Raw genomic sequence first — 24101 nt, forward strand, 5'->3', positions numbered from 1 at the left:
AATCAAGAATTTGGTCTTGTTAACTTTCAAATGGCTTCTAATACATATTTACAAATTTCATGGGTTTTATGCCATTATAAATTGTATTATTCTTTTAATTTTAATTTCTAATTGTTTAGTTCCAGAATATAAAATCATACTTCATTTTTATACATTAATCATGTGTCCTGCTACCTTGCTAAACTCACTTATTAGTTCTAGTAAGTTTTTTTATAGATAACTTAGGATTTTCAATGTATATAATCATGTCATCTGTAAGTAAAAGCAGTTTTATTTTGTCTAGTCTAGTACATACACTTTTTATTTATTTTTCTTGCCTTGTTGCTCTGGCTAGGACCTCTAATACAATGTTGAATTGGAGTACTCTGAGTATATGTATTTGCCCTATTCTCTGTCTTAAGGGGAAAATACTCAGTGTGATGTTGTAGATTCTATGTAGATGCCCTTTATCGTGTTGGTCAATTTCCCTTCTGTGTCATTTGGTTCCCCAAGGAAGTAGATGTCAAGACTTGATGAGATGTGCAAGAGATTCACTGGGGGGAAGGATAAACGCGGGGCGGAAGCGAAGTATTCAGGAGAGACTTCATATCTGCTGCAGGTCCAACACCTGTGAAAGGAGAGTAGGAAATACTGGTAGCTAACTCAGTGATATGAACCAAACCTTCACACTTCATGGGTCTGAACTCTTGGTAATAATACCTTTTTCAGGCAGAGATTGCCGCACATGTCCATTCACAGTTACAATAGGGTAAAAGAGTACCAGGCGGTGCCCAGGAGGATCACCTGGGTTCCACATGTTGAGCCTTTGAATATTTGAGTCTGACTCTGGAGCTCAGAGAAGAAGTCTAGTCTGAAGCTATAAATCTGAGAGTCGTGTGGCATAAGTGTTTCTCCAGAATTGATTACACTGTATGGAGATAGCACTCCTCTCAACCCTCAAGGCAGCTGGCTGAGAACTGTCGCCTGGACCCGGCCAATAGCTCCAATAGAAAAAAATGTTAAATATATATTATTTTTACCTATGGTACTAGAAGAGTTATATGAAGAAGAAGAATATAGAGCAAAGGGTTAAGCCCTGGGCATTCTAATATTTAGAGATTTGGGCAAAAAGGGAAAATCTATCAAGGGAAGTAAGAAGAAGCACTCGTGTAGTAGGAGAAAACCAGGACAGCATGGTTTACTGAAGGCCAAGTGACTAAGATGTTTTAAGAAGGCTACAGTGATAAAATGGTGTTAGAGGTTAAGTAAGATGAAGAATTGAACACTAGATTAGGCAAAATGGAGAATTAATAATCCAGCAAGAGTATTTTCAGTGAAATGGTGAGAGAAGTGAGGGAAGGAAGCAGACAAGTTGTCCTGAAGAGGAGCAGAGAAGGCACCTAGAAAAGAGGGGAGGTGTGTGGGGGGATGGGTGAAATAGGTGATGGGGATTAAGAAGTACACCTGTTGCCATGAGTGCTGGGTGATGTATGAAAGCGTTGAATCTCTATATTGTACACCTGAAACATATAACACTATATGTTAACTAACTGGAATTAAAATTAAAACTTTCAAAAAAGGATGAAGAAAGTAGGATGGATTAGTTTTCAAAGACAAGTGTTCTTTACAGAGAAGTCCTATTTATTTCTATAATAAAAGGTCCCAGTGTTGCCACAGAACCTCTTTTGTACCCCTAGCTTGCCCCATTCACAGATTTTTTTAAATCACCTTTTCCATATACAATTGATCCTCATTATTTGTGGATTTCATATTTTCAAATGCCAAAATCAGGATTCATAGCATTTTTGTGGTCATTCGCAGATGTGCAGAATGGTGAAAATCTGGAGTGGCCCAAGGTGTGCATTGCTAGCTGACGTGAACAAGGCAACACACTGTCTCGACCTGTTTCAGCTCTCAGGCTGTAAATACGTGTCCCTTCACAACCTATGCAGTGCCACATTTATCACATTTTTGTGCTTTTTGTTGGTGAGTTCACTGTTCAAAATGTCCCTCAAGTGTAGTGCTGAAGTGATATCTAGTGTTCCTAAGAGAAAGAAGGCTGTTTATACCTTATGGAGAAAGTGTATGTGTTATATAAGCTTCCTTCAGGCCTGAGTTATAGTTCTGTTGGCCATGAATTCAAAGTTCATGAACCAATAATGTATTTCACATAAAATGTCAAACACACCATACACTGACCAGCTGACAACAGTGTTGTGACCAGAGACTCACAGGATCCTAACCCTGTTTTCCCCCTAAGAGCAGTGATTCAGTGGTTGCCAATTAGCAGCAACTTTATAGAACTTACCTGTTGCAAATTAATGAGAATTGACTGTATATGTTTTTCTTTATTTTTTTAAATTTCTTTTAACGTTTATTCATTTTTGAGAGACAGAGAGCGTGAGCAGGGGAGGGACAGAGAGAGAGGAAGACAGAATCTAAGGCAGGCTCCAGGCTCTGAGATTTCAGCACAGAGCCCAACGCTGGGCTCGAACTCATGAACCACGAGATCATGACCTGAGCTGAAGTTGGATGCTCAGAAAGACACTCAAAAAGAAAGTATGGTATAGTACAAAAAGCACTAGACCAAGAATTTCAGACTTTGGTTCTAGTTCTGATTCTTCCAATAACTAGTTGTATATCCTTCAGTGAATACTCTGGCTTCACTTGTTTTCTTCATCTATGAATGGAACTCTTTGAATTAGATTATTGCTAAGGCTCCTGAAAGCCCTAGCATTCTATGACCTTGACTTATCAGGCAGGGAAATTCCCAATGATAGTCACTTCCCAAGAAAGTCTCTCCTGCTTTAGATCTAACCACCTCACTCCGTAAGAGGAGTGCAAGAGGGAATAAGGATCTTTTTTATTTTTAATTTTTTTAATGTTTATTTATTCTTGAGAGAGACAGAGCATGAGCATGAGCATGAGCAGAGAAGGGACAGAGAGAGAGGGAGACACAGAATCCGAAGCAGGCTCCAGGCTCTGAGCTGTCAGCACAGAGCCCGACATGGGGCTCTAATTCATAAACCGCGATATCATGACCTATGCTGAAGTCGGACGCTCAACTGACTGAGCCACCCAGGTACCCCTAAATAACAATCTTATAATAAGACAAATGAGCACCATATTCTAGAGAGTGCCACAGAGATAAAATAAAATACACTGATTTTAAAAAAAACTGGGAAGTTTTCCCAGGAAAAGAGTTGCTTATGTCTTTGGAAGTCATATCAAAATAACCCCCACATGTTAACAGTACATGTCACATTAAGAAATAGATATTAATGAGGGATTTTAAAAGAAAACAGCCACAGTAGGTTTAAATAGGGTGCAGCCTTCTGATGACAGCTTTGAACACAGAGTGCCAAAATGCAGCCAGACTGAGTGAGGTCTGGGCACATTGCTAAAATTATAAGGAATACAAAGAGTACGCTAAGGTGGCAACCTGAATTCACACTCAGGGTTTTTAATATCAGAAGCAAGAAAGCCATTTGCAACTCTTTGCTAAAGGATGAGGCTCTAAGTGTTAAGAATACAGGCCCATATGTGTAATGACAGAAGGTGAATATCTTACGGGGGATGCAAGGGGGCAGGGAGGGGATTGAAAAGTGAAAAGAATTCACTGCATAATTTGGCTTTTTTTTTCTTTATTAGAAAAACATTTATAACAGTAACTTGAAAAAAGTCAGGAATAGATTTTTTTTTTTAAGTTTTTCCCTGAGTAGCCTTTGGTGCTTTGTGTGGACCTCGATACAGGGTTGTTGGGGACCTACACCCCATCATGGGTTCTTGTTTGTATGGGATCATGCTGTTTTACAACACTGGAAGTGAGGTTTGCCAGCTGGTCTGTGTGGGTCAGAAATGCTATCAGGAAATTGATGGCAAAAATCAAACTGGGGTAGTTTCAAGAGAGTTTTTAAAGGGACCATTAAAAAAAAAATCATGTGGAGGGTTGCCTGGGTGGCTCAGTGGGCTGGGCATCCGACTTAGGCTCAGGTCATGATCTCACAGTTCATGAGTTCGGGCCCTGAGTGGGGCTCTGTGTTGACAGCTCAGAGCCTGGAGCCTGCTTTGGACTCTGTGTCTCCCTCTCTCTGTCCCTCCCCCACTTACACTGTCTCTGTCAAAAAATGAATAAATTTTTTAAAAATGTTGAAAAAAGGGTGTGGGGAAACCACAAAGAATAGGGCAGTCCCCTAGGACTGGTAACAGTGAAAATGTTGCCACCCTTCTCTAGAGCAGATGAAGGGAAAGATGGGTTTCCAGATCCTGCGTTTGCAGACACTGGAATGAATCATGAGGAGAAGGTCATGAGAGTCATGAGGAGTCATGAGGAGTCATGAGGAGTCATGAGGAGAAGGTCACCTTGGGAGGAGCAGTGAGAACTGGTCAGTCATCAGCCAGCCCAAGACAAGTCTACAGGAAGGGAACTATAGAACATATATTGCAATTGTACCCACGTCTCACCTCCTGATGGCTTGCCTCTGTTGCTCACTGCACAACCAGAAACCAGAGAGTAAAAGGCCTGATGATGTGGCCCAGCCAGGAGAAGCCAAAACAATTCCAGGCAGAAGTTGCTGATTACTTTCAAGGTAAAGGTAGTCTGAATAAATACACACTTTGGTCAAAAAAGGAAAAAAAAAAAAAAAAGACCAAGAATGAAAATCTATATCCAGCCAAAGCTAAAAATCGCCATCATTGAATGAACCTAAGAGATGCAAGAATAAATTTGAATTTTGTTTCAGAATTTTTTATTTTTCAAAAAAAATTTAGTTAAATTTTAATAGGGCAAGAGAAACAATTGTTCAGAACTGCTCCTAACCTGCTCCTGCAGTCACTGCAGCATTTGGGATATTAAGTTGGCCTTCACTTCAACTGGCACTTTTAGTAATGTCACTAATCTTTTATATGCAAAAATATATAGTTCAGAATATTTTGAGTAGTGTGCTTTCTAGAAGAAACCCTATACCTATAATGCACTGTTATCCCTTATCTTCAAGAACTTAAAAATGGTTAGCAAACGATAGGAATCATTTAGTAACTTTTTAAAAAATGTAGTCTCCATTTCAGGGCTGCCAGAGCAAAGTACTGTAGACGAGGTGGCTCAAAACAACACTGATTTATAGTCTCACGGTTCTGGGGGCTAACCCTCAGAAATCAAGGTGTTGGCAGGGCCACCCTGAGTCTCTGGGCAGATTCCTTCCTTGCCTCTTCCCCTCTTCTGGTGGTGGTGGGCAACCCTCAGTGTTCCTTGTCTTATAGCTGCATCCCTTTACTCTCTGCCTTTGTGGTAACTGGCCTTCTTCCCTCCTGTGACTCCATGTTCATATGATCTTAGAAAGACACCAGTCAGGGAATGCAAATTGATGCAGCCACTCTGGAAAACAGTATGGAGGTTCCTCAAAAAGTTAAAAATACCCTAAAACCCAGCAATTGCACCACTAGGTATTTATCCAAAGGATACAAGGTTGCTGGTTTGAAGGAACACATGTACCCCAATGTTTAAAGCAGCACTATTGACAATAGCCAAAGTATGGAAAGAGCCCAAATGTCCATTGACTGATGAATGGAGAAAGACGATGTGGTATATATATTATACAATGGAATATTACTTGGCAATCAAAAAGAATGAAATCTTGCCATTTGCAACAGCATGGATGGAACCAGAGTGTATTATGCTAAGTGAAACAAGTCAGAGAAAGACAAATATCATATGACTTCACTCATAAATGGAATTTAAGATACAAAACAGATGAACACAAGGGAAGGGAAGCAAAAAATAATATATAAAAACAGAGAGGGAGATAAACCATAAGAGACTCTTAAATACAGAGAACAAACTGAGGGTTGATGGAGGGGTGTTGGGTGGGGGTGATGGGCTAATGGACAAGGGGCATTAAGGAGGACACTTGTTGGGATGAGCACTAGATGTCATATGTAAGTGGTGAATCACTAAATTCTATTCCTGAAATCATTATTACACTATATGTTAACTAACTTGGATTTAAATTTAAAAAAAAAGAAAAAGAAATGTTTGAAGCTGCATTGTAGTGGTGGCTACAAAAATGTATACATTTACTAAAAGCCATTGAATGGTACCCTTACATGGGTAAATTGTATGCTACCTAAATTACAGCTCAATAAAGCTCAATAAAATTTTTCAAAACCCCCCTCCCAAAAAAAAGACCTCAGTCATCCTGGATTAAGGGCTCACCCCACTGCAGTATGACAGTGTCTTAACTAGTTACATCTGCAACAATGCGATTGCCAAATAAGGTCACGTTCTGAGGCACTGGGGTTAGAATTTCAAAATATCTTAAAAAAAAAAAAAAAACTAGAAGTTTTCACCTCTGTTTTTCTTTTTATTTCAAGTTCTTATTTAAATTCTAGTTAGTTAACATATATGATAAAAATGGTTTCAAGTATAGAATTTAGTGATTCATCACTTACATGTAATACCCAGTGCCCAACACATGGAAGTTTGCACCTCTTAATCCCTTTCACCTATTTCACCCATCCCTCCACCTCCTCCCCTCTGGCAACCACCAATTTGTCCTCTGTATGTATAAATGTGTTTCTGATTTTTTTTAGTGTCTTTATTTTTGAGAGAGAAGGAGAGTGCATGCAGGGACGTGGCAGAGACAGAGGGAGACACAGAATCCGAAGCAGGCTCCAGGTGCTGAGCTGTCAGCACAGAGCCCAACGTGGAGCTTGAACCAGTGAACTGGGAGATCATGACCTGAGCTGAAGTCAGACGCTTAACCAACTGAGCCACCCAGGTGCCCCAGTATGTCTGTTTTTGTTTGTTTGACTTGTTTTTTAGAGTCCACATATATATGAAATCATACAGTATTTATCTTTTTCTGTCCGACTTATTTCACTTAATATAATACCTCTAGGTCCACCCATGTTGCAAATGGCAATATTTCTTTCTCAAAATGTCTTTTTGGGAGACACAATTCAAACCATAATAGTGCCATCAACTCAAAATAACAGGCAATTGCTTCTTAAATTTTTTTTAAAAAGTTCTTTAAGTTTATTTATTTTTGAGAAAAAGAGAAAGCACAAGTAGAGGAGGGGCATATAGAGAAGGTGAGAGAGGATCCCAAGCAGGTTCTTTGCTGTGAGCACAGAGCCTGACATGGGGTTTGATCTCACAAACCATGAGATCATGACCTGAGTGAAAATCAAGAGTCAGAGGCTTAACTGGCTGAGTCACCCAGGCACCCCTTAAAGCATTCTTTAGTGAAGTTTTGTAGAATAAAACAAATGTGTTCAGAGTTCCCCATTTTTCACTAATTTTTCTTCATCTGGTGCATTTTTAAAATTCTTTATTATGTCTGGATCTTTAATTTAAACCATCGTGAGCAGTATTCTACTTGGTTTAGATTTCCTTCACGTAAAAATTTAAGTTTACGGTACTTTCACCTCTAGTTAAGATGGAATATAGGAGCCATATTTATCCTTCTGCTTAAAACACCTGAAACACCAGACAAGACATATAAAATGTTCTTTGGGACACTGGGCATCAGGCAACAAAGGAGAATGATTCTTAATACATGGAAACAAACTAAGTAAGCCCTACAATTGATTCAGTTTATAGCCTGGAGAGAGTTTCCAAAACACAGCACAGGGAAAGAGAAGCCCGGCAGTGCCCAGAGATCTGCCAGAGGAGGAGAAACAGGGCTGGGAGTTACCTATCACATACTGTCTCCTAATGGTACTATTAACTCTCAATCTCTTTGCCTCCTTGTTTAAATATTTGAAAGTTCTTGGTAATCATTTTTAACATTGTAATATTTATTCTTAATATCACTACTAATTATTAGTGTGACATTTTAGTCTTATCATAACTATGACACATTTATACTTTGATTGATAGAACTTTAAAATACAAGAAAATGTTTTTCTTACTAAAAGACCTAAAAGGCCTACCTATATTTAAAAGGACTAAGATATTAGCAATATCTGAATGTTAGCAATCTGAATGACATGTCTTACTTGTAATATTATTATTAGACCGATTAAATAAACTTATCTAAGCACATGATTATTGATCATACGTAAGTTCAGGGACACCAGAAATGACATTGAAATCTCATCTATTTTGACTTGCAGTGGCTGAAACCAAAACCTCACAGTGGAATTGGGCCAAATACCAAGACTAAATCAAAATATGGCATATCCTAACAAGGGAATGAGAGTCATATTGACTTTGGACATCAAAATAATTGAATTCCAGAAGTCAATGGAACCATATTTCAAGAAGTCTGAAGGAAAACTTGAATTTAGAATTCTACAAAACCAGGACTAATAATTTTAAGAACACAAAGTGAAGACATGTTCATATATGCAATGATTCAAAAGGTTCACCTCTCATGTCCACTTCCTGAAAACATTAAGGATATGCTCCAGCAATGCAAAGAAGAAATCCAAAGAAAAGGTAAAGTCCTAAGAGTTAAGAAACAGTAAAACAACTAAAGGGTTCAAAGGAAAAATAATCAGTCCTAAAATGAACTGTGTATCTGGCTCAAAAGACAGTATGTCCAGGGGCACTTGAGTGGTGCACTTGTCTGGATCAGTCAGTGGTTCAGTCAGTTAAGCATCGGACTTCAGTTCAGGTCACGATCTCACAGTTCATGGGTTTGAGCCCCACATCGGGCTCTGTGCTGACAGCTCAGAGCCTGGAGCCTGCTTCAGATTCTGTGACTCCCTCACTCTCTGCCCCTCCCCCACTTGCGCTCTGTCTCCCTCTCTGTCTCAAAAAATGAACATTAAAAAAAATGGTTAAAAAAAAACCAATATGTCCAAAATTAACCATCAATAGTATTTGTCTCCTATTAACATCAGACATGAATACAACATTAAACATGACTATAGTAACAGAATAACATGTGAACGTTACAATTTATGGCAGGGCAAAAATAACGATACGGGAAGAGCAGGGAGACGAGAGAGGAAGGGAAGTGTGGGAGGTTAATTTCTAAGAAAATGATAACAGATTGAAATGTGATAGATCAAGAAAGAGGCTTAAGTATTTTATTTAAAATGGTAAGCTAAATAATAGAAGAACCAAAAGATAAAGTTTAAACTAACAAATTGAAAGGCAATGGGAAGAGATGGACTAAGTAAGTGGGAAATACATCTCTACTTTGAGTCGGTGTTATTTTGTGTTGTTGATACAACTAATCCTATCTGTTACATAGGAAATCATCTCATTTAATCATCCCAGCAACCCTAGGAGGTACGTAGTATCATTACCTTTACTTTACAGATGAGCAAACTGAGGCACAGAGAGGTTAGGTTTCTTGTCTAATGTGACATCAATGGTAAAAGGTATTGCCAACAGGGCAAGGAGAACGACAGAGAGTAGAAAAGCGTTGACAAGAGTAGCAATCAGAGTAAGGGCACAGGAATGGGTCCCTAAACCAGCAGATTAATCCACATCCAAAACGCATCCTTTCACATTTTGTCTATAGGAATATCAGTCCTGAATTGTCTGAAGTCTTTAGAAATTGACTACCACAGGTAAAATGGGATCCTCAACTATACAGCCTATACAAAAGAAAAAAGCAAGAGGCACACATAACAGATTTTAGAGCAGAGAAGTAGCAGCCTCAGGACACCCTGGTAATTGACGGTTCCCTTTTAATTCAAGATTGGGCACAAACACTATTTTCACTCTCCTTTCAAAACTTTATCAATTGGTTTTCCTGCTTTACTAAGTGTAACGAGGATACTGTTAGTTTTATTTGACAAATGATGATCTAGAAATTGCTCCAAACCATTACGCCGGATAAAACAGTCACCTTGGCAATTCAGAGGCCATGGTGGCCACCGATGAGCTCCCGATTTCAGACCTTGCAATTGACATCCTGGGTCTCTGTTTCCTCATTTATTAATAAAGATGGTTGCACTACTTCATATTTTCTAAGGCCTTTCCAAAAGTCCTAATTGTCAATGATTCTGAATATAATTATATCCCGTATAAATGAAGAAAAAGTAGAAGGCGTTTCCCGAAGGTTTTTTTTTCTTCGTAATTCCCTGTGAGGAAGTTGTTTAACTAACCCTGTTACCTAGCCTCCCTGCACCCTGAAACAGCAGCATGCAGTAAAAACATGAGATTGATGGAGGTTCCTGATTATTTAGGAGCTGCTTAAATAGGACTTTATTATAATACTATTTACCATGAGGCCCGAGAAAATTGGTGGGATTAGAGTTACAGCCCTAATAATTTGCCTTTATAGATTTAACCTGAAATAACAGGCTGAAAGGACAAATAAAATTAGCAGTTTCCTGAATAATTCCTGGATAAATGTAAGTATAAAATCCTGTTGAAAAAAAAAAGCAACAAGTTGGTAGCTATGGTTCAAAAGAGGCAGAAAGGGAAATAGGTAGGGTTACTCAGACCCCAATTAAGGTCTTGGCAAAGTTCTGGCTCCTGTAGAGTGCCTCACCTTGGAGCCGTTCTGTTCCTTTTCTTGCAGTGTTAGGTGTCAGAATGACAAATGTCTTTCTTTGTGGGCAAAACCTCCCTCATGTGGCACTTTGCCAGGTATCCAGTAATAAGCAAGATGGGGGGAGGGGGAAGCCCTCTAAGGAATCCAACAGGGACTATGAATTTAGTTTGTGTCCTTAATATAATCTCATTCATTCATTCATTTATTCATCCACTCATTCATTCATTCATTCATTCAAGTACCTTCCTTTTGTTGGCACTTGTCTAGGGGCTGTGGGACACTAAAAGATCTAGAAACTATAGAAGATATAGCTATCTCAGTCATCATGGAAATGACTGTATCCCTGATACTTCAGCTTCCACCAACAGAAGGGTGTTTTTAAAAATTTTGTTTTACTGGGTGTTGTATGGAAACCAATTTGACAATAAATTTCATATATTGAAAAAAAAAATAAAAAATAAAAATAAATAAATAAATAAAAAAAGAAAAAAAAAGAAAATATATTATCAAAAAGAAAAATTTTGTTTTTACCTTTGCATATTGATTTAGTACTGACTTTGGCAATTTTAATGTTCATCCTTACCTTTACCTTTGCCTCCCAAACCTCCATCTTTGTGTCTCCTTTCTAAAAAATTTTTCAACGTTCTCCAATATTTCTTTAGAATTGCTCAGAAGAGAGAGAATCTCACGGCGGCAAATGGCCACATGACAAGGAGACATTTTCTGCTTCGTCAGGCATAGCAAAGCCTGTTTTCACTGTCATTTCATAGAAAAATATTACAACCAACAAGGACTGTTTCCAGGTCTTTATAAAAGCACCTTTCTACTAAGAGGAAACAAATTTCAGTGGTGATGCAGACACAATGGATTAGCACTAGCTCACTCCTATGTGATCATGAAGGTAAGCAGGGCAGGATTTCAGAGCTCTTCAAGGGGCAAAGCTTCACTCCCAGGGCGGGACAAATTAAACCCACTTCATCACTTCCAGCACTGTCAGCAGTGCCTGAGCATCCTGGCCCAGTCATTTTCAAAGAACAAGATCCTGATTACAGATGCAGCCAGGAGATCTACAACTGACTAACTTGCTACTCTACCAACCATGGGAAATAGGCCAGGGGCAAAGGCTGTAGCAACACAATCATCCCTGGATTCACTGCTCAAAACGTTCTCTTAATTCTCCTGCAAAAAAAATTCTCCTGCAAAAAATGGCCTAACTAATGTTTCCAAAGAACTTTTGAATTGTATGATGCCAATGAAGCTGTCCTTGGGAGTTCTTAACTTCCTGTAATAAAAATTGGGCAAGACTGATGAAGAGAAGAACTTTATAGCATAATATGAAATTGGATTTGGCTGGTGAGTTACTATGCACATTAGTTTCCTAGAGCTGCCCTCACAAATTACCACAAACTGGCAATAAACAGCTTAAAACAGCAGAAATTCATTGTTCTGGAGGGCAGAAATCCAAAGTCAAGGTGCTGGCAGGGCTGAGATCCCTTCCAAGTCTCTCGGGGAGAATCCTCCCTTGCCTCTTCCACGTCTCGTGGCTCCAGATGTCCGTTGACTTGTGGTGGTACAACTCTAATCTCTTTTTGTGTCTTCACATGGTCTTCTTCTCTGAACCCTTTTCCATTCTTCTCATCTAAGGACATTTGCCATTGGATTTAAAATCCGACCTCAACTAAGATGATTTCATCCTGAGATCCTTAACTTAAATTTTATCTCTGTAAATATCCTTGTCCCAAATAAGTTGATATTCATAGGTTCCAGGTAGACAGGTCTTTTGGAGGCCATTCAACACACTATACTATGTAATTCTTTTAATTAGACCTTATCCACTTCAGAAAGTTTTGTACTGGACGCTAGTTGAGATCTTCCTGCTCTTTAAGATACAGATGTAATTTGCTAGAATCCCTATTCCATGCCCTGGGAAAATCTGCAGATTCCCGGAATTGGGTGAGAGAGATAGGCAATAACCTCCACAAATTAATTCAGTTCATAAATTGTCTCAATGTCTATTATTTCTTTCCTTCACTTTGTAGACCCAGAAACACAATTTGATCTAGTTCTTCAATTAAAAACAGCCATTCTCACAAGGCTCTTACAGAAATAACAGATTTTAGTGGATTATAGATAATAGGGGGTTGAACACAGGAAGGCAAATCCCTTTAAACTGAATATAAGAAATTCCTGTTCTTAAATTCTTCAGCCACATTCCCTGCGACTTGGCCATCATCCCTCTTCTCTTTCTTTACTACCTTCTCATTCCTATTTATTTCTTAGTAGGACAGCTTCATTACCTACCTTCTTTCCTCTGTCAGCAAGGCTTGCCCTTAGGGGCTTACCTTTTACCCTGACATCTTATTAAACTAGTTTCCTTTTAGGGACAGTCTCAACCTGAGAAGAATTCTGGTATAAGCTATCAAGATTCTAATCCCCTCTTCCCTGCCTACTGCAAATCATTTAAGATCTATTAGAAAAGATCTTCAAGATCAAAACCTCTGTGCTAACACTGTTTCCACAGGAATATTACAAATTAACCTTACTACTTTTTACAAAATTTATTCCAGTGCTGCTATTTAGACAATAAAAAAGAAGAGAGGGAAAGTGCAAAAAAGAAGAGTCTGTATTAATGACTAGAGGAGTTGCTGCTACGATCATATCGAATCTGATCTGTAATTTAATCACACTGAGGCTGTACTGATTCCCTCATTTAACAATATGAAGTCACAGGTCACTTTCTTCCTTTCTTCGGAGAAATGTGAGCCTCTACCAAAGCTTGTGAGCTGCAATATTCAGAGTGACACTAAATGAGCAGCAGGACATGATTGATTAATATGTGCTGATTTTCCAGGTTTCCAACAGCCCTAGACTACCAAGTGCTAAAAGTGCAACCCCCAGCATGGATTTGTCCTTCCAGATACCCGGGAGGGGGGAGGGCAGGGAGCGGGGGGGGGGGGGGGGGGGGGGCGCTAAGAAGAGAAAGGTGTGAGGAAGCAGCTGTTGCCAAAAATGTGGATAGACCTACAACACTGAGGTCTAAGGCAAACAGTCAAGGCCATTGAGAAAAGAACCTTCACTTCCTCAGTCAACTACCTTGGGATGAAATGAGAGAATAGACAGTGTTCGGAAAATAAAAACTGGAATGTATAGAGACGATGACTTAAATAATCCTTTTAAAGGCACAGGTCTGACACACGAATGTCTATTTCTGGGATTAGGCCTGATTTCAAAGTCCATCCACTACCAGGTCATGGCTCATTGATGCTGATGGAATTGTAGCCTAAATGGAGATGAAGGAATGAAATGGCAGACTTCAACAGCCAATCTACCTGAAAGAATTTATGTCCAGAGAACCGTATTTAAAAGATGAAGAAAGGGGCACCTAGATAGCTCAGTCAGTTAAGTGTCCATCATGATCTCTCTTGGGATTCCCTCTGTCTCCCTCCCTCTTTGTCCCTTTTCTGGTGGTGCTCTCTCTCTCTCTCTCTCTCAAAATAAATAAATAAACTTTAAAAATACATATATATAAAATTAAAAAAAACTTTTTAAAAAGATGAAGAAAAAGAAGTTAAGAACAATACAATTAAATAGATGATCTGGACTCTCACATTTTACCCCTTCGTTAACATAAAAATAGTGCCCCCTAGGAATTTGAGTTTGCTGAATCAGTTACAATAGCACAAGCTAAGGGCTTACAGATAATTGCGAGCTAATAAATTCTCCACCAGGAAACATCCCTGAGAAGTCATCTATGTCAGCTCCTTTGCTATCTATTAGATAAGAACACTGTTATACTCTTCTTAGAGAGGAGAAACAAATTTGCTTTAAACGTCTCAAAAGGGGGACTCATAGTTATCCTGGATGTAACAATTCTCATGCTGACTCTTCTTATGTTCACAGTTTTCTCTGTAGACAGACAGCAGTGATTGTCGCAGTTACAATATTATCATGTTCAAAGACTCCATTGTAGTCTTCCTTCCTAGCCCTTATTTTTGACTCCTCTAATCTTTTTTAGCCTCCTCGAATCCCCCATTTATGTTCTTCATGTTTCACCCTAACTGTGAATACCAAATATGAGCTGTCCTCCAGGAAATTTCTTTAGGCCACCACAAGTGGTTCACGTTACTTGTGTCCTAAACAAAAAGTTAAAAAGTCAAAAGAGCTTGGGAAATCAAGTCAACTCCACAAACATTTATCAAGTACTCATATGTGCAAGGCACTGTGCTAGGTTCGAGATAAGAGAGAAGCAAGTGTTTGTAATAACACAAAAGCAAAAACAATCCTTATATGCAGTGGTTAAGTGACCTCTGCTGCCTCCATTCTTGGAATGCTATGGGCCAGTTACAAAGTCAGGCAGATCTATGGGTATTGATATGATCACATTTCTAAGACAGATTGCTGAATGACATAGATAAGTTGCAGAACAAAAGTAATAATAGCTAATTCTAATATAGGTCTTGGCATGTGTACTCAAAAACCAAAACTACTTCAACAGTCATACATGTAAATACAGAAAAAAGGAAAGGTGTCAAAAAATGTATCCCAAACAACTAAACACAGGATTATGGTTACCCAGGAGACTGAGATTAGGAGAAGTGATCAAGGGAAAATTACCTTTCTCCGTATTGCTTGATTGTTTTTATGACCAAGGGAATTTATATATTTACTCAGTAATTAATAACTTTTATTTAAAGGATTAGTAAAAGTCATGGCCCTTCACTTCAAATTGTCCATAACTGAGTTGGGGTGGTGGTGAGGAAAAGCAGAGGGAAGCTGTTCAATCTAATCCACAAAGCTATGCTGGGCAGAATAAGTGAGAGGTCCAGTTTGTTACAGAAAGGACAGAGCACATCCCCCAACAGTGACTTCTCTGGGAAGATGGTATGTGACATAAGCTTGAGAGGTGAGGAGAAGGCAAATGTCAGGATACTGGAGCTGGGGGGCATTTTAAGCCAAGAGGATAGCATGAGAAGAAGGTAATGGGCAGTAAAGAGGAAGGCAGGCAGTGCTTAATTTGACAGACAGCAGGGAACCTTAGAAGATCTGTGAGCAAGGGGTGATGTAATTAGGGGTGCGGCTGAGGAATGTTAATTCTGCTATAGCAGGAGGTGCCTCCGACTGAACTGAGGCTGGAGTGGCCCAGCAAGAGTACCTCTCCAGAAAGGTAGCAACAGCAAGAGAGAGAGAAGAGAGATGCCTGAGGAGTACAAGTTATGGGTATGGGAAATGGCAGAATCTAAGATGATGCCAAGGCATGAAGCCTAAAAGAGCATCACTGAACATTTAAATGTGAAATATTCAGAAATATGTCTCATAAATGGAGCTACTGCATCTAGGAAAGCAGAAAGATGGCAGTTGAAAACCACACATGACAAAAGTTAGAAACCACCGATGTCAGGAGCCGGAAGCAGAACATCCGTAGGATAATAAGTTGTCGTTTCTTCCTGCTCCATCTGCCAAAGCACAGCTACTCAAAGTGTGGTCCGTGGACCAGTGCAGGTCCGTGAGCTATTTGTTAGCCTTGTGTAAGGCTATAGGAATTGAAATTGAGAGACAGTATTTAGAAACTTTTATACCAATTTAACGGATTAATCTTGTGTTTATTGTCTCTAATCATTCTTCAAATTGCACTTATATTTTTGTATGTCTTTTAAATTTCATTTTTCTAGCAATTCATTATTGTATTCTATAAAAGTTTCAACCCACAAAAGATTGAAGGGGAAAAAAACTCATTCACCAAAAATAGTTTGAGAATTACTATTATAGATATGCTTCACACTTAAAGATTTGATAGTTCTTTTTGTTATTTCACTTTATCCTGAGAAACATATTCAAATAAGTACTACAAGCCTGTTTCCCCCAATTTTACACAAGGAAAGACCCAGTCTTAGAAGGGTTTTATAAATTATCATAAAATCACACAAAAATGCAGGGGGCTGATGAGGGGTGGGGAGCAGGTCTGGAAAGCTGAGTTTCTGACTATGAGCCAAAGAATTTCCAGTATTCCAGGTTTCCAGAATTTCTAGTATGGTATAGGCCAAAATTGCTTTCTAGAAGACAGATGAACCATTTTGCTTTATAAAACATGCAACCTGTACTGCAGGGTTCTCAGAAGCAAATTTAAGATACCATTGGATAGAGGCAAAAAGCTTCCAACTTTTTACTTTCTCTTAACTCAAGGATCTCAAATGAATCTCAAAGAGCTAGGCTGGCATCAACAAATATTTTAATGAATTACTAATGATTATATAGTAGGCAGGATATTTGGAGATGATCAAACTTTCCCAAATATCCCCTTTTTGGGAAATCTTTTAGAGTTGATATTTAACTTAAAAGCCATCTTTATATCAAATTATTTTTCTTATTTTTGCTCTGTGCCCAACAAATTTGAATGACACACCATCATCAAAGGCTGTGAACACGTTGGTATTTCAAATAGCACCAGAATGATTGGTTCCTGTAAATATAGAATCATGACGTTCAAATTTTGTTTATTCTCAGAAACAGTGGCAGAAAAAGGATAGCTTGCTGGAGGATTCACCAAGCTCCTAGACAATGAAAGAATTCTAGAAAAATAACATTCTGATGAGCTAAGTGTAAATGAACTAGGGATATGTAGATTAAATTTCTTTTGAGACACACATGGTTTTTTAAAAATTACCAAAAGTGCTTGGCAAATGTGCTAAAGGAATATGCCAAACCCCAAATGTTTGACAGACAGTTGGAGAAATGAGGCCAATACAGAATCTCTGGTTGGTCATCCATTCCCTCTAGGTACTAGCCACAAAGGTGTCTTAGACCCCCATCAAGGCTACAGGAGACTAGAATATTCTTAAGCTACTTTACTAGTCAAACAAACAAACCCCATCAACTTTAAAAAAAACTGATCATTTTTCAGGGAAATTGGTCCTAAATTAGCCTAGTGATTAGCAAGACAGAAACTCTAAGAAAGGCTTGATTTTTAAAGAGAAATTGACCATAGGGCTGAATGACCTAATCCTAATTTTGACTCCTGAATTGATCAAATGTTGGTCAAGGTATGGAGGACAACTACGTGCCACATCACTGACGCTGTGCTTCCGTGCAAGCACACCAACATTAATGACATAGACTAAATGTTCAGCTTTATGAGATCCATTGTACATAAAAGTATTTTATAGAGTAAACGGTTGGTTTGATTTACCCAATAGTGAATACTACTCTGCTTTTTCTTTTTTTTTTACTTGTGTCTAACAAATTAAAGTTTACAGCTTAAATTATTATCGGGGCCTATTCCATGCTTCCTTGGTTTTTCCCTAGACATATCTTTAGTGATAGGCAGGAAGATTTGTATCTGCCCCTCAGGTAAGAGCTTCTTTTATAGAAATGGGCAAAGAAAACAGGAGAGTTCTTGTTTGTCTTCTTATGTTTGGTAGTGAAAGTGTATGTATCCAGATACCCCATTTGCGGGTTTCTCTCTCACTAAAAATTGTAGCTTTTTGGAGGCAGCATTCTCATCTGCCTCATTCACCACTCTACTATCATTCATAGCATACCCCTAGGCAGAAAGAAGGCACTCAATAACTATCTGTTGAATATTTATGAATGAATAAAGCAGACCCAGAATAATTCGCATCTATTTTTCTCTCAGAGACTCACATATGACAGTGGACAAAGCCATCATCTGAGTATGTACACTATCTTCTAATAGCCTTTCCCTTCATGGTGCTGAAGTCATTCAGAACGTTCCAAGATTTCCTGCCCAGCAAAGTTGTTGGAATAACCAGTGCCAAACCTGAATAGCTTTGAGACTGTTGAGAAGTGAGTGGGACAGAGGGCATTTTTATCAGTCAATCAGCTCCAGCGGCAACCGCCTTTAAAAAGTGCTTTCTGATAAGTAAAGCTCCCCAAGCCCCGAGGCACTTAAACATTGATCTGTAAATATTTAACAGTGATAAAGAGATATGTGGAGGTAAATGGATCATCCTGCTGATCTTTACAGAGCAAAGAGACTACCCACCTGACTCTTAAAAACATTCCTCAGGTTTTGAGTCTGCTGCCTTTCAGAGCTTCCATGAGCCTCCTTGGATCACTGACCTGCCTTAACCAACCTTAAACAAATACGGGTTTGTCCTCTGGCCTCCAACTTGTTCTTCCAGAGCCATAGGGGATACCTGACTTGCTTATTGGCTTTAGAACTCACAAATGTGGGCACTAACCTTGACTTTGTGGATAGAAGAAAATCTTCTCAAGTATTGTCAGCAGCATTCTCCCTTAAAGGTATAAATAACAGTAGGCCTTTGTCCTTTATTTCATCTTTTCCACTGTATTATAGATTCAGTCCATTATTTAAACCATTTAGCTGCCTTCACAGAGGAATAACAACATTTTAACTTGCTTAGATTCAGTCAGGGAAAAAGCAAATGCCCTTTCCACAGAGTCAAGTCTGATGATTTGGATTTTGATAGTGAAAAATTGGGACTAATGTCACTTAGCATCACAGTGCTGGCACATCACTTCAATCAAAGGCTGTGTCTGCACTGCCCTGAAACACCCAGATGCCCATTCACTCAGTTCAGATAACCAATCAATCAGCCAAGTCAAATAAGCAGTCAGGAAAACTGGTGATTTAACCAAGTTCAATGGTTGTTTGACTGAACTGATTAATTCAGTTCAAAGCAGTCATCCTGGGGCCCCATGTTGTCCATACCTGCCTCATGGTGGAATGAGCGCTGACTATAGAGGACACACAGAAATATAGGACTGTCTGGCAGAAGGTGACTGGCTGCCAGACTGCTTGACCATAGTACCTGAATGGTCATGGGATAAACTTCCAAACCAGCAACGTGTCCAAGGGGCGTGATGTATAGGGAAGGGGTATAAACTCTGGAATCAAGACTGCCTGGGCTGAAATCTCAGCTCGGTCATTTAGCACCTTTGTGACCTACATGTACCTAACTGTTCTCTGCCTCCAATCTATAATTTGAACATAATATGACTTTATCTTAAAGGGTTGGGTGTTTGATGGATCAGTGAGGTAACATAAAGCACTTAGTAAGCACCCAATAAATGTTTGCCATTGTTTTTATTATTATTATTTAACAGAAAGAAACTTCAGATCAGTTGGAGCCTTCACTGTATGACTAGAATTTCCCAGTGCCTTGGATGCTTTTAAATTTGAAATGATATATCTCCCAGCAAAAACATTTTCATTTGTCAATAAATATTTTATTTTTCAAGAGTTCTCTAGGTACTCATAGTTTATACTAGGTGTAATATCAACAGATAGGTTACCTGGAATTATCCTGTGGAAAACTTCCATATCGGCTCCAAGATGACCAGAAATCTTCTTGTGCTCACTGAAACGTATCATCTTTTAGGAAGGTGAAATATGTGGGAAAAATACATGTTGAGTGGAGGGCGAGGGCCACTGTGTGTCCTAGGTGCGGAGGTGACTTCAGAAGTGTACAGCCTGTGAGGTTTCATAGTGCAGCATGCGAAGAAGTCCCTGCACTTGGTGCAAGGTGCCGCTGTTCTCGTCTTGAGATTCTTAATAACTTTTGAATAAAAAGCGCTGCAAATCATTTAGCTGGTCCAGACTGGGTGTGGCCTACTATTGGTAACTAAGATTCTAGAGTAACTAATACACCTCCACAGATCAGAGCCTGTTAGAAGATTTTAATAAAATATTGATTAGCTCAGCTGGTGTGATACTCGTAGCTGAAATATGAGTTTTCCTGTGGTTATTATCCGTGAAGGAGCTACTTCAGATGACCATGTGACCATGACTGCCTCACAATACGGACTCACAAGACAGAGCCACAGAGTGTCTCCATGAAGCACTTCACTGGGTTCTCAGGTGGGGGGATGCTGATGAGCAGGAGTGATTGGGGGTCATTTCTCTCATGTGTGATTCACTCGTGTCAGCTCGTTATTCAAGAATGTATGTTGAATAATCTCAAGAGCCTAAAAGTATCTCATACCAAACGCTAGAATAAAGATTTGGATTCTCTGTCCTTCATCCAGCCTTCCTTAGTTCACATCCCATTCGTAAACTCTTGACATGATCTCTGTATTGTTTTTCTACGGCATGAGACAAACCACTGTTTTAAGTTGTTTGATTTTTACTGTGTGATTAGTCTAGGCATGACAGAGAGAAAAGCACGTAAAGCATTATTTTATTTGAAAGCCAGAAGCGCATAATGTTTATTAATAAAGAGCCTGGTTTACATAGATTTTATTATTATTGAGCATAAAATGGTTTATATTACAAGCAAGGGTGAAATTACTAACTAATTAGCCTGTGAAGATCATGTTTAATGGAATATATAAATCTAGGGTGTTGCTTTTTTTGCAAACCTTAAGGGTCTTATTCATTAAACATGTATATATGCAGCCTCTATGCTGAAACAGGGGGCTGTGATACACAGTTCAAGGTCAAATGATTCATTTTGTGTTTCTCAAAGTCCAAAATCGAGGACTTTAAATTCCTTAATCCTTATCAAAGTCAATTTCAATATACAGCTGCCTTAGTGTGAACAATGAATTCAACTATAAATGATGGCAATTGAAAAAGCAAAAGTGAAGAATTTAAGGGCTACATTCTCCCTCTCTCGCTCTCTCTCTCTTTGGGTACTACAGCTTAAGACCCACTTAACTCTTCCAAAGGAACTTTGTTTCTATTAACTTAGAGGGTTGCACAATCTTTGTAAACACACCATTCTCATATATTTCAGTTTAAATTTTGTAATAGCACCATAAAATGTGTCAAGCATTGCAATAAACTATCAGTCACAGGAAGCACAAATTGTATGGGAAAATTACTAGAAACCATGTCTTAGAAGGAAGAAAAAAGCGAAATTCTTCAAGAAGTTGGAAAAATAATCCTAAATGTTTCCTTAAAATGTGTGTTTCTCATTTTTAATAAAAATAAAGACCGTGTGTTTTAAGTCAGATTTCCAGGTCTGAAGCAGTTGTGGCTCCTTTAATCCTCAACAAACGCTGGTTCCTCAAGGCCACTGAAGAGCAGATAACCTTCCCTCTTTACCCAGCCCCCGCCGCTTTGGAGTGAGGGCATTGTTAGCAACAGGGGGCTAGAGCAGAGAGATGCACAGGAAAGCATGCTGCTGTTTCTTTCATCTCAGAAAACGTTCTGTGTGTAAAACTTAGAGGACATTGGGTTCGTCGTATATTACATTGTTGGCTAAAAGTTGACTTGTGACAGATCCTGAACCTAGTCCTTTCACTCAAAATCCAGCTCAGCACAGGTGAATGATTCACTTCAGTTCTGGGAGGCTATAGAGTGCTCATTCGAAAGAATAAAGAAGCCTCATTTGATTGAATGACACCCAGTTGTCTCTCTTTGGTCTCTTGCTTGTTTGAACAGCCTTAGGGAGGCTACAAAAAGCAAAATCGAACCCAAACAAAAAACTCCGTTTAGCTGCTATGATAATACCACAGTGATTTTCACTTACTCTGTGACCATCCCCAAAACCCCAAACTATTAAAACATTAGTCACAATGATGATAAGGCAGTGTGCTGCCATAAAGTCTCCAATGTTCTGTTTTATGAAAGTGCTTTGTTTTAATGTCACGACTAAGAGCAAATCTAGACTTACCAAGCCATAGATTTGTATTCAGGAAATTTGTGTTTAGGAAGAACCTTGAATGTTTGCTCTGGGGGGGTCTGGGATTCTTGGACAGGGGCAGGCGTTTGCAGGCTCCAAGTTGGGCCAGCCAGGTTCACGTCATTTAAAGATGAACACTGCCCCCTGCTGGGAAGAGGCCACATTACCTCCAAAGAACCACATTTGAAAGTGAAAAGCCACACTGTGTAACTAGGGAATTTAATTTTTATTTTTTCATCTTTTTTCAGTTCTTAGCTTGACAGCTAAATTCAGAAGAATTGTAACTTTGGAGAAACATTATTGCATTTCAAGACAATCTTATTCTTGTTACTCAGCCCATTATTATGAACTACCAGCCCTGGCAGAGAATCACCCAAAAGAAAGGATAAGAAAAACAAAGGCAGGGACTGTGGTAACTGGGGCGTGGGGGGTGGGGGGTGGGGGGGGGGGCTTTCGAAATAGAACAAGACATGGAAAAGAGAAAACTCTGCAAAAGGTTTTGATAGTTGATAGTTCGACTGTAGCCAGCGACACCACCAAAAGCTAGAGAGAACCAAAGCTAAATTATCGTGCTCAGAAGAGCTCGCAAACAAGTCTGAATCGCCTTATTTTCTGCCCATACCTTTTCCCCTAAACGAGCACCCCCGACAGAGCTGCCTGGAAGAATGTGTGGCGCTTAGGGCTGGAGACCAAGCCCTAAGGAAGGGGTAGAACACTACAAGGACGTTCCACGCCCTGCCCTCACCCTGACTCCCTTCCTGCTTCCTGGGGTTTAATGCAGTTGAGCTGAACATCAAGAGCTGCAAGGGAGAAAGACTTGGAAACAAAGAGCTGCCTGCTCATCTTGCCACCTCAAAGGCAGTGCATTTTGTGGAACCTCCGGAAGCCCTCTTTGGTGAGGAAAATGTGTGGCTCGGTTGCTGAAGGGACCCTGTAAAGCATAGCTCAGATTCATGTGACAGGGAGCCGACAGTCCCGGGGAGAGGTCACAAGTGACTACTCTCGATTTTGAAAGTCCAGTCATGCAGACTGAGGAAGCACCCATTTCCCTGCTGCTAGAAGACAGCACCAAGACCTGCTTTTATTGAATGGTTCAGCAAATGTTATTGAAGGCCCACAATATACCAGGTTCCTCTAGTGTTTAACAAGTACTCATTTTGGGAGTTCTGTCTAGTTCACAAAGTACTTTAATGACATTCTATCATCACAATTCCTGGAGGCAGGAGACAGTACTTGTCACCTGTACAAGCTAAGAAATTTGGAATTAAAAAGATTAAATACCTTGCTCATGGTCATGCAGTTAGTAGGTTGAATAGACCCTGTGTTCATCCTACTTTATACATCTCTAGACTTGACATAGCTCTGCTTCTCAAAGTCACTGTATCTATCTATCTGAAAGAATAAGACAGGAGAGACAGAGAAATGTGCTACACTGAGTAATCCAAGAATTCTATTAAATATTCACCCAATTTGTTGATAAATTCCCCGTAAGAAGTAGGGCACTGGCCTTCAAAGCACCACCATGCTTTGTAAATAAGAACTAATTCAATATTTTAGTTTTTAATTAACAATCCCTTTAGATTATGTGACATTTTCATTGCCCAATTCCAGAATAATATTATACTTATAGAACAAATTATTATATTCCTTTGAAAACATCTTTCCTTCATAGAAGTTAACCCTAAATAAAATATGATAATATGCCACTCCCCTCCTTAAAGTTATTCATGATTCTCTGAAACTGAATGTTAATAGATGCTCAATATAAAAAGTATTCAAAGGGCGCCTGGGTGGTTCAGTTGGTTGAGTGTCCGGCTTCGGCTCAGGTCATGATCTCACAGCTGGCGAGTTCGAGCCCCGCTTTGGGCTCTGTGCTGACAGCTCAGAGCCTGGAGCCTGCGTCTGCTTCTGTGTCTCCTTCTCTCTGCCCCTCACCCACTCGCATTCTGTCTCTGTCTCTCTCAAAAATAAAGAAACATTAAAAAAAAATTTTTTTTAAGTATTCTAAAATCACATTAGTTTAGAGAAAGGTTCATTTTATAGCCTCCTCTTGGTATAC

At 39.3% G+C, this 24101-nt stretch overlaps 1 protein-coding gene across 1 annotated transcript in view; it reads right to left on the reverse strand.

Annotated features, from left to right (window-relative positions):
• Window positions 1-330: 330 nt before the first annotated feature.
• The window catches only part of FTCDNL1 (formiminotransferase cyclodeaminase N-terminal like), a 170737-nt gene continuing 146966 nt past the window's right edge, over window positions 331-24101 (reverse strand). Inside the window, exons 9-10 of the mRNA XM_042949635.1 lie at window positions 4444-4594; window positions 331-607 (exon numbers count right to left, since the gene is read on the reverse strand). Coding sequence (XP_042805569.1) covers window positions 412-607; window positions 4444-4594 — 347 coding nt within the window. The 3' untranslated portion in view covers window positions 331-411. The remainder of the gene's footprint in view (window positions 608-4443; window positions 4595-24101) is intronic.

Source organism: Panthera leo, chromosome C1 (assembly GCF_018350215.1).
Source record: "Panthera leo isolate Ple1 chromosome C1, P.leo_Ple1_pat1.1, whole genome shotgun sequence".
Taxonomy (NCBI): Eukaryota; Metazoa; Chordata; class Mammalia; order Carnivora; family Felidae; genus Panthera; species Panthera leo.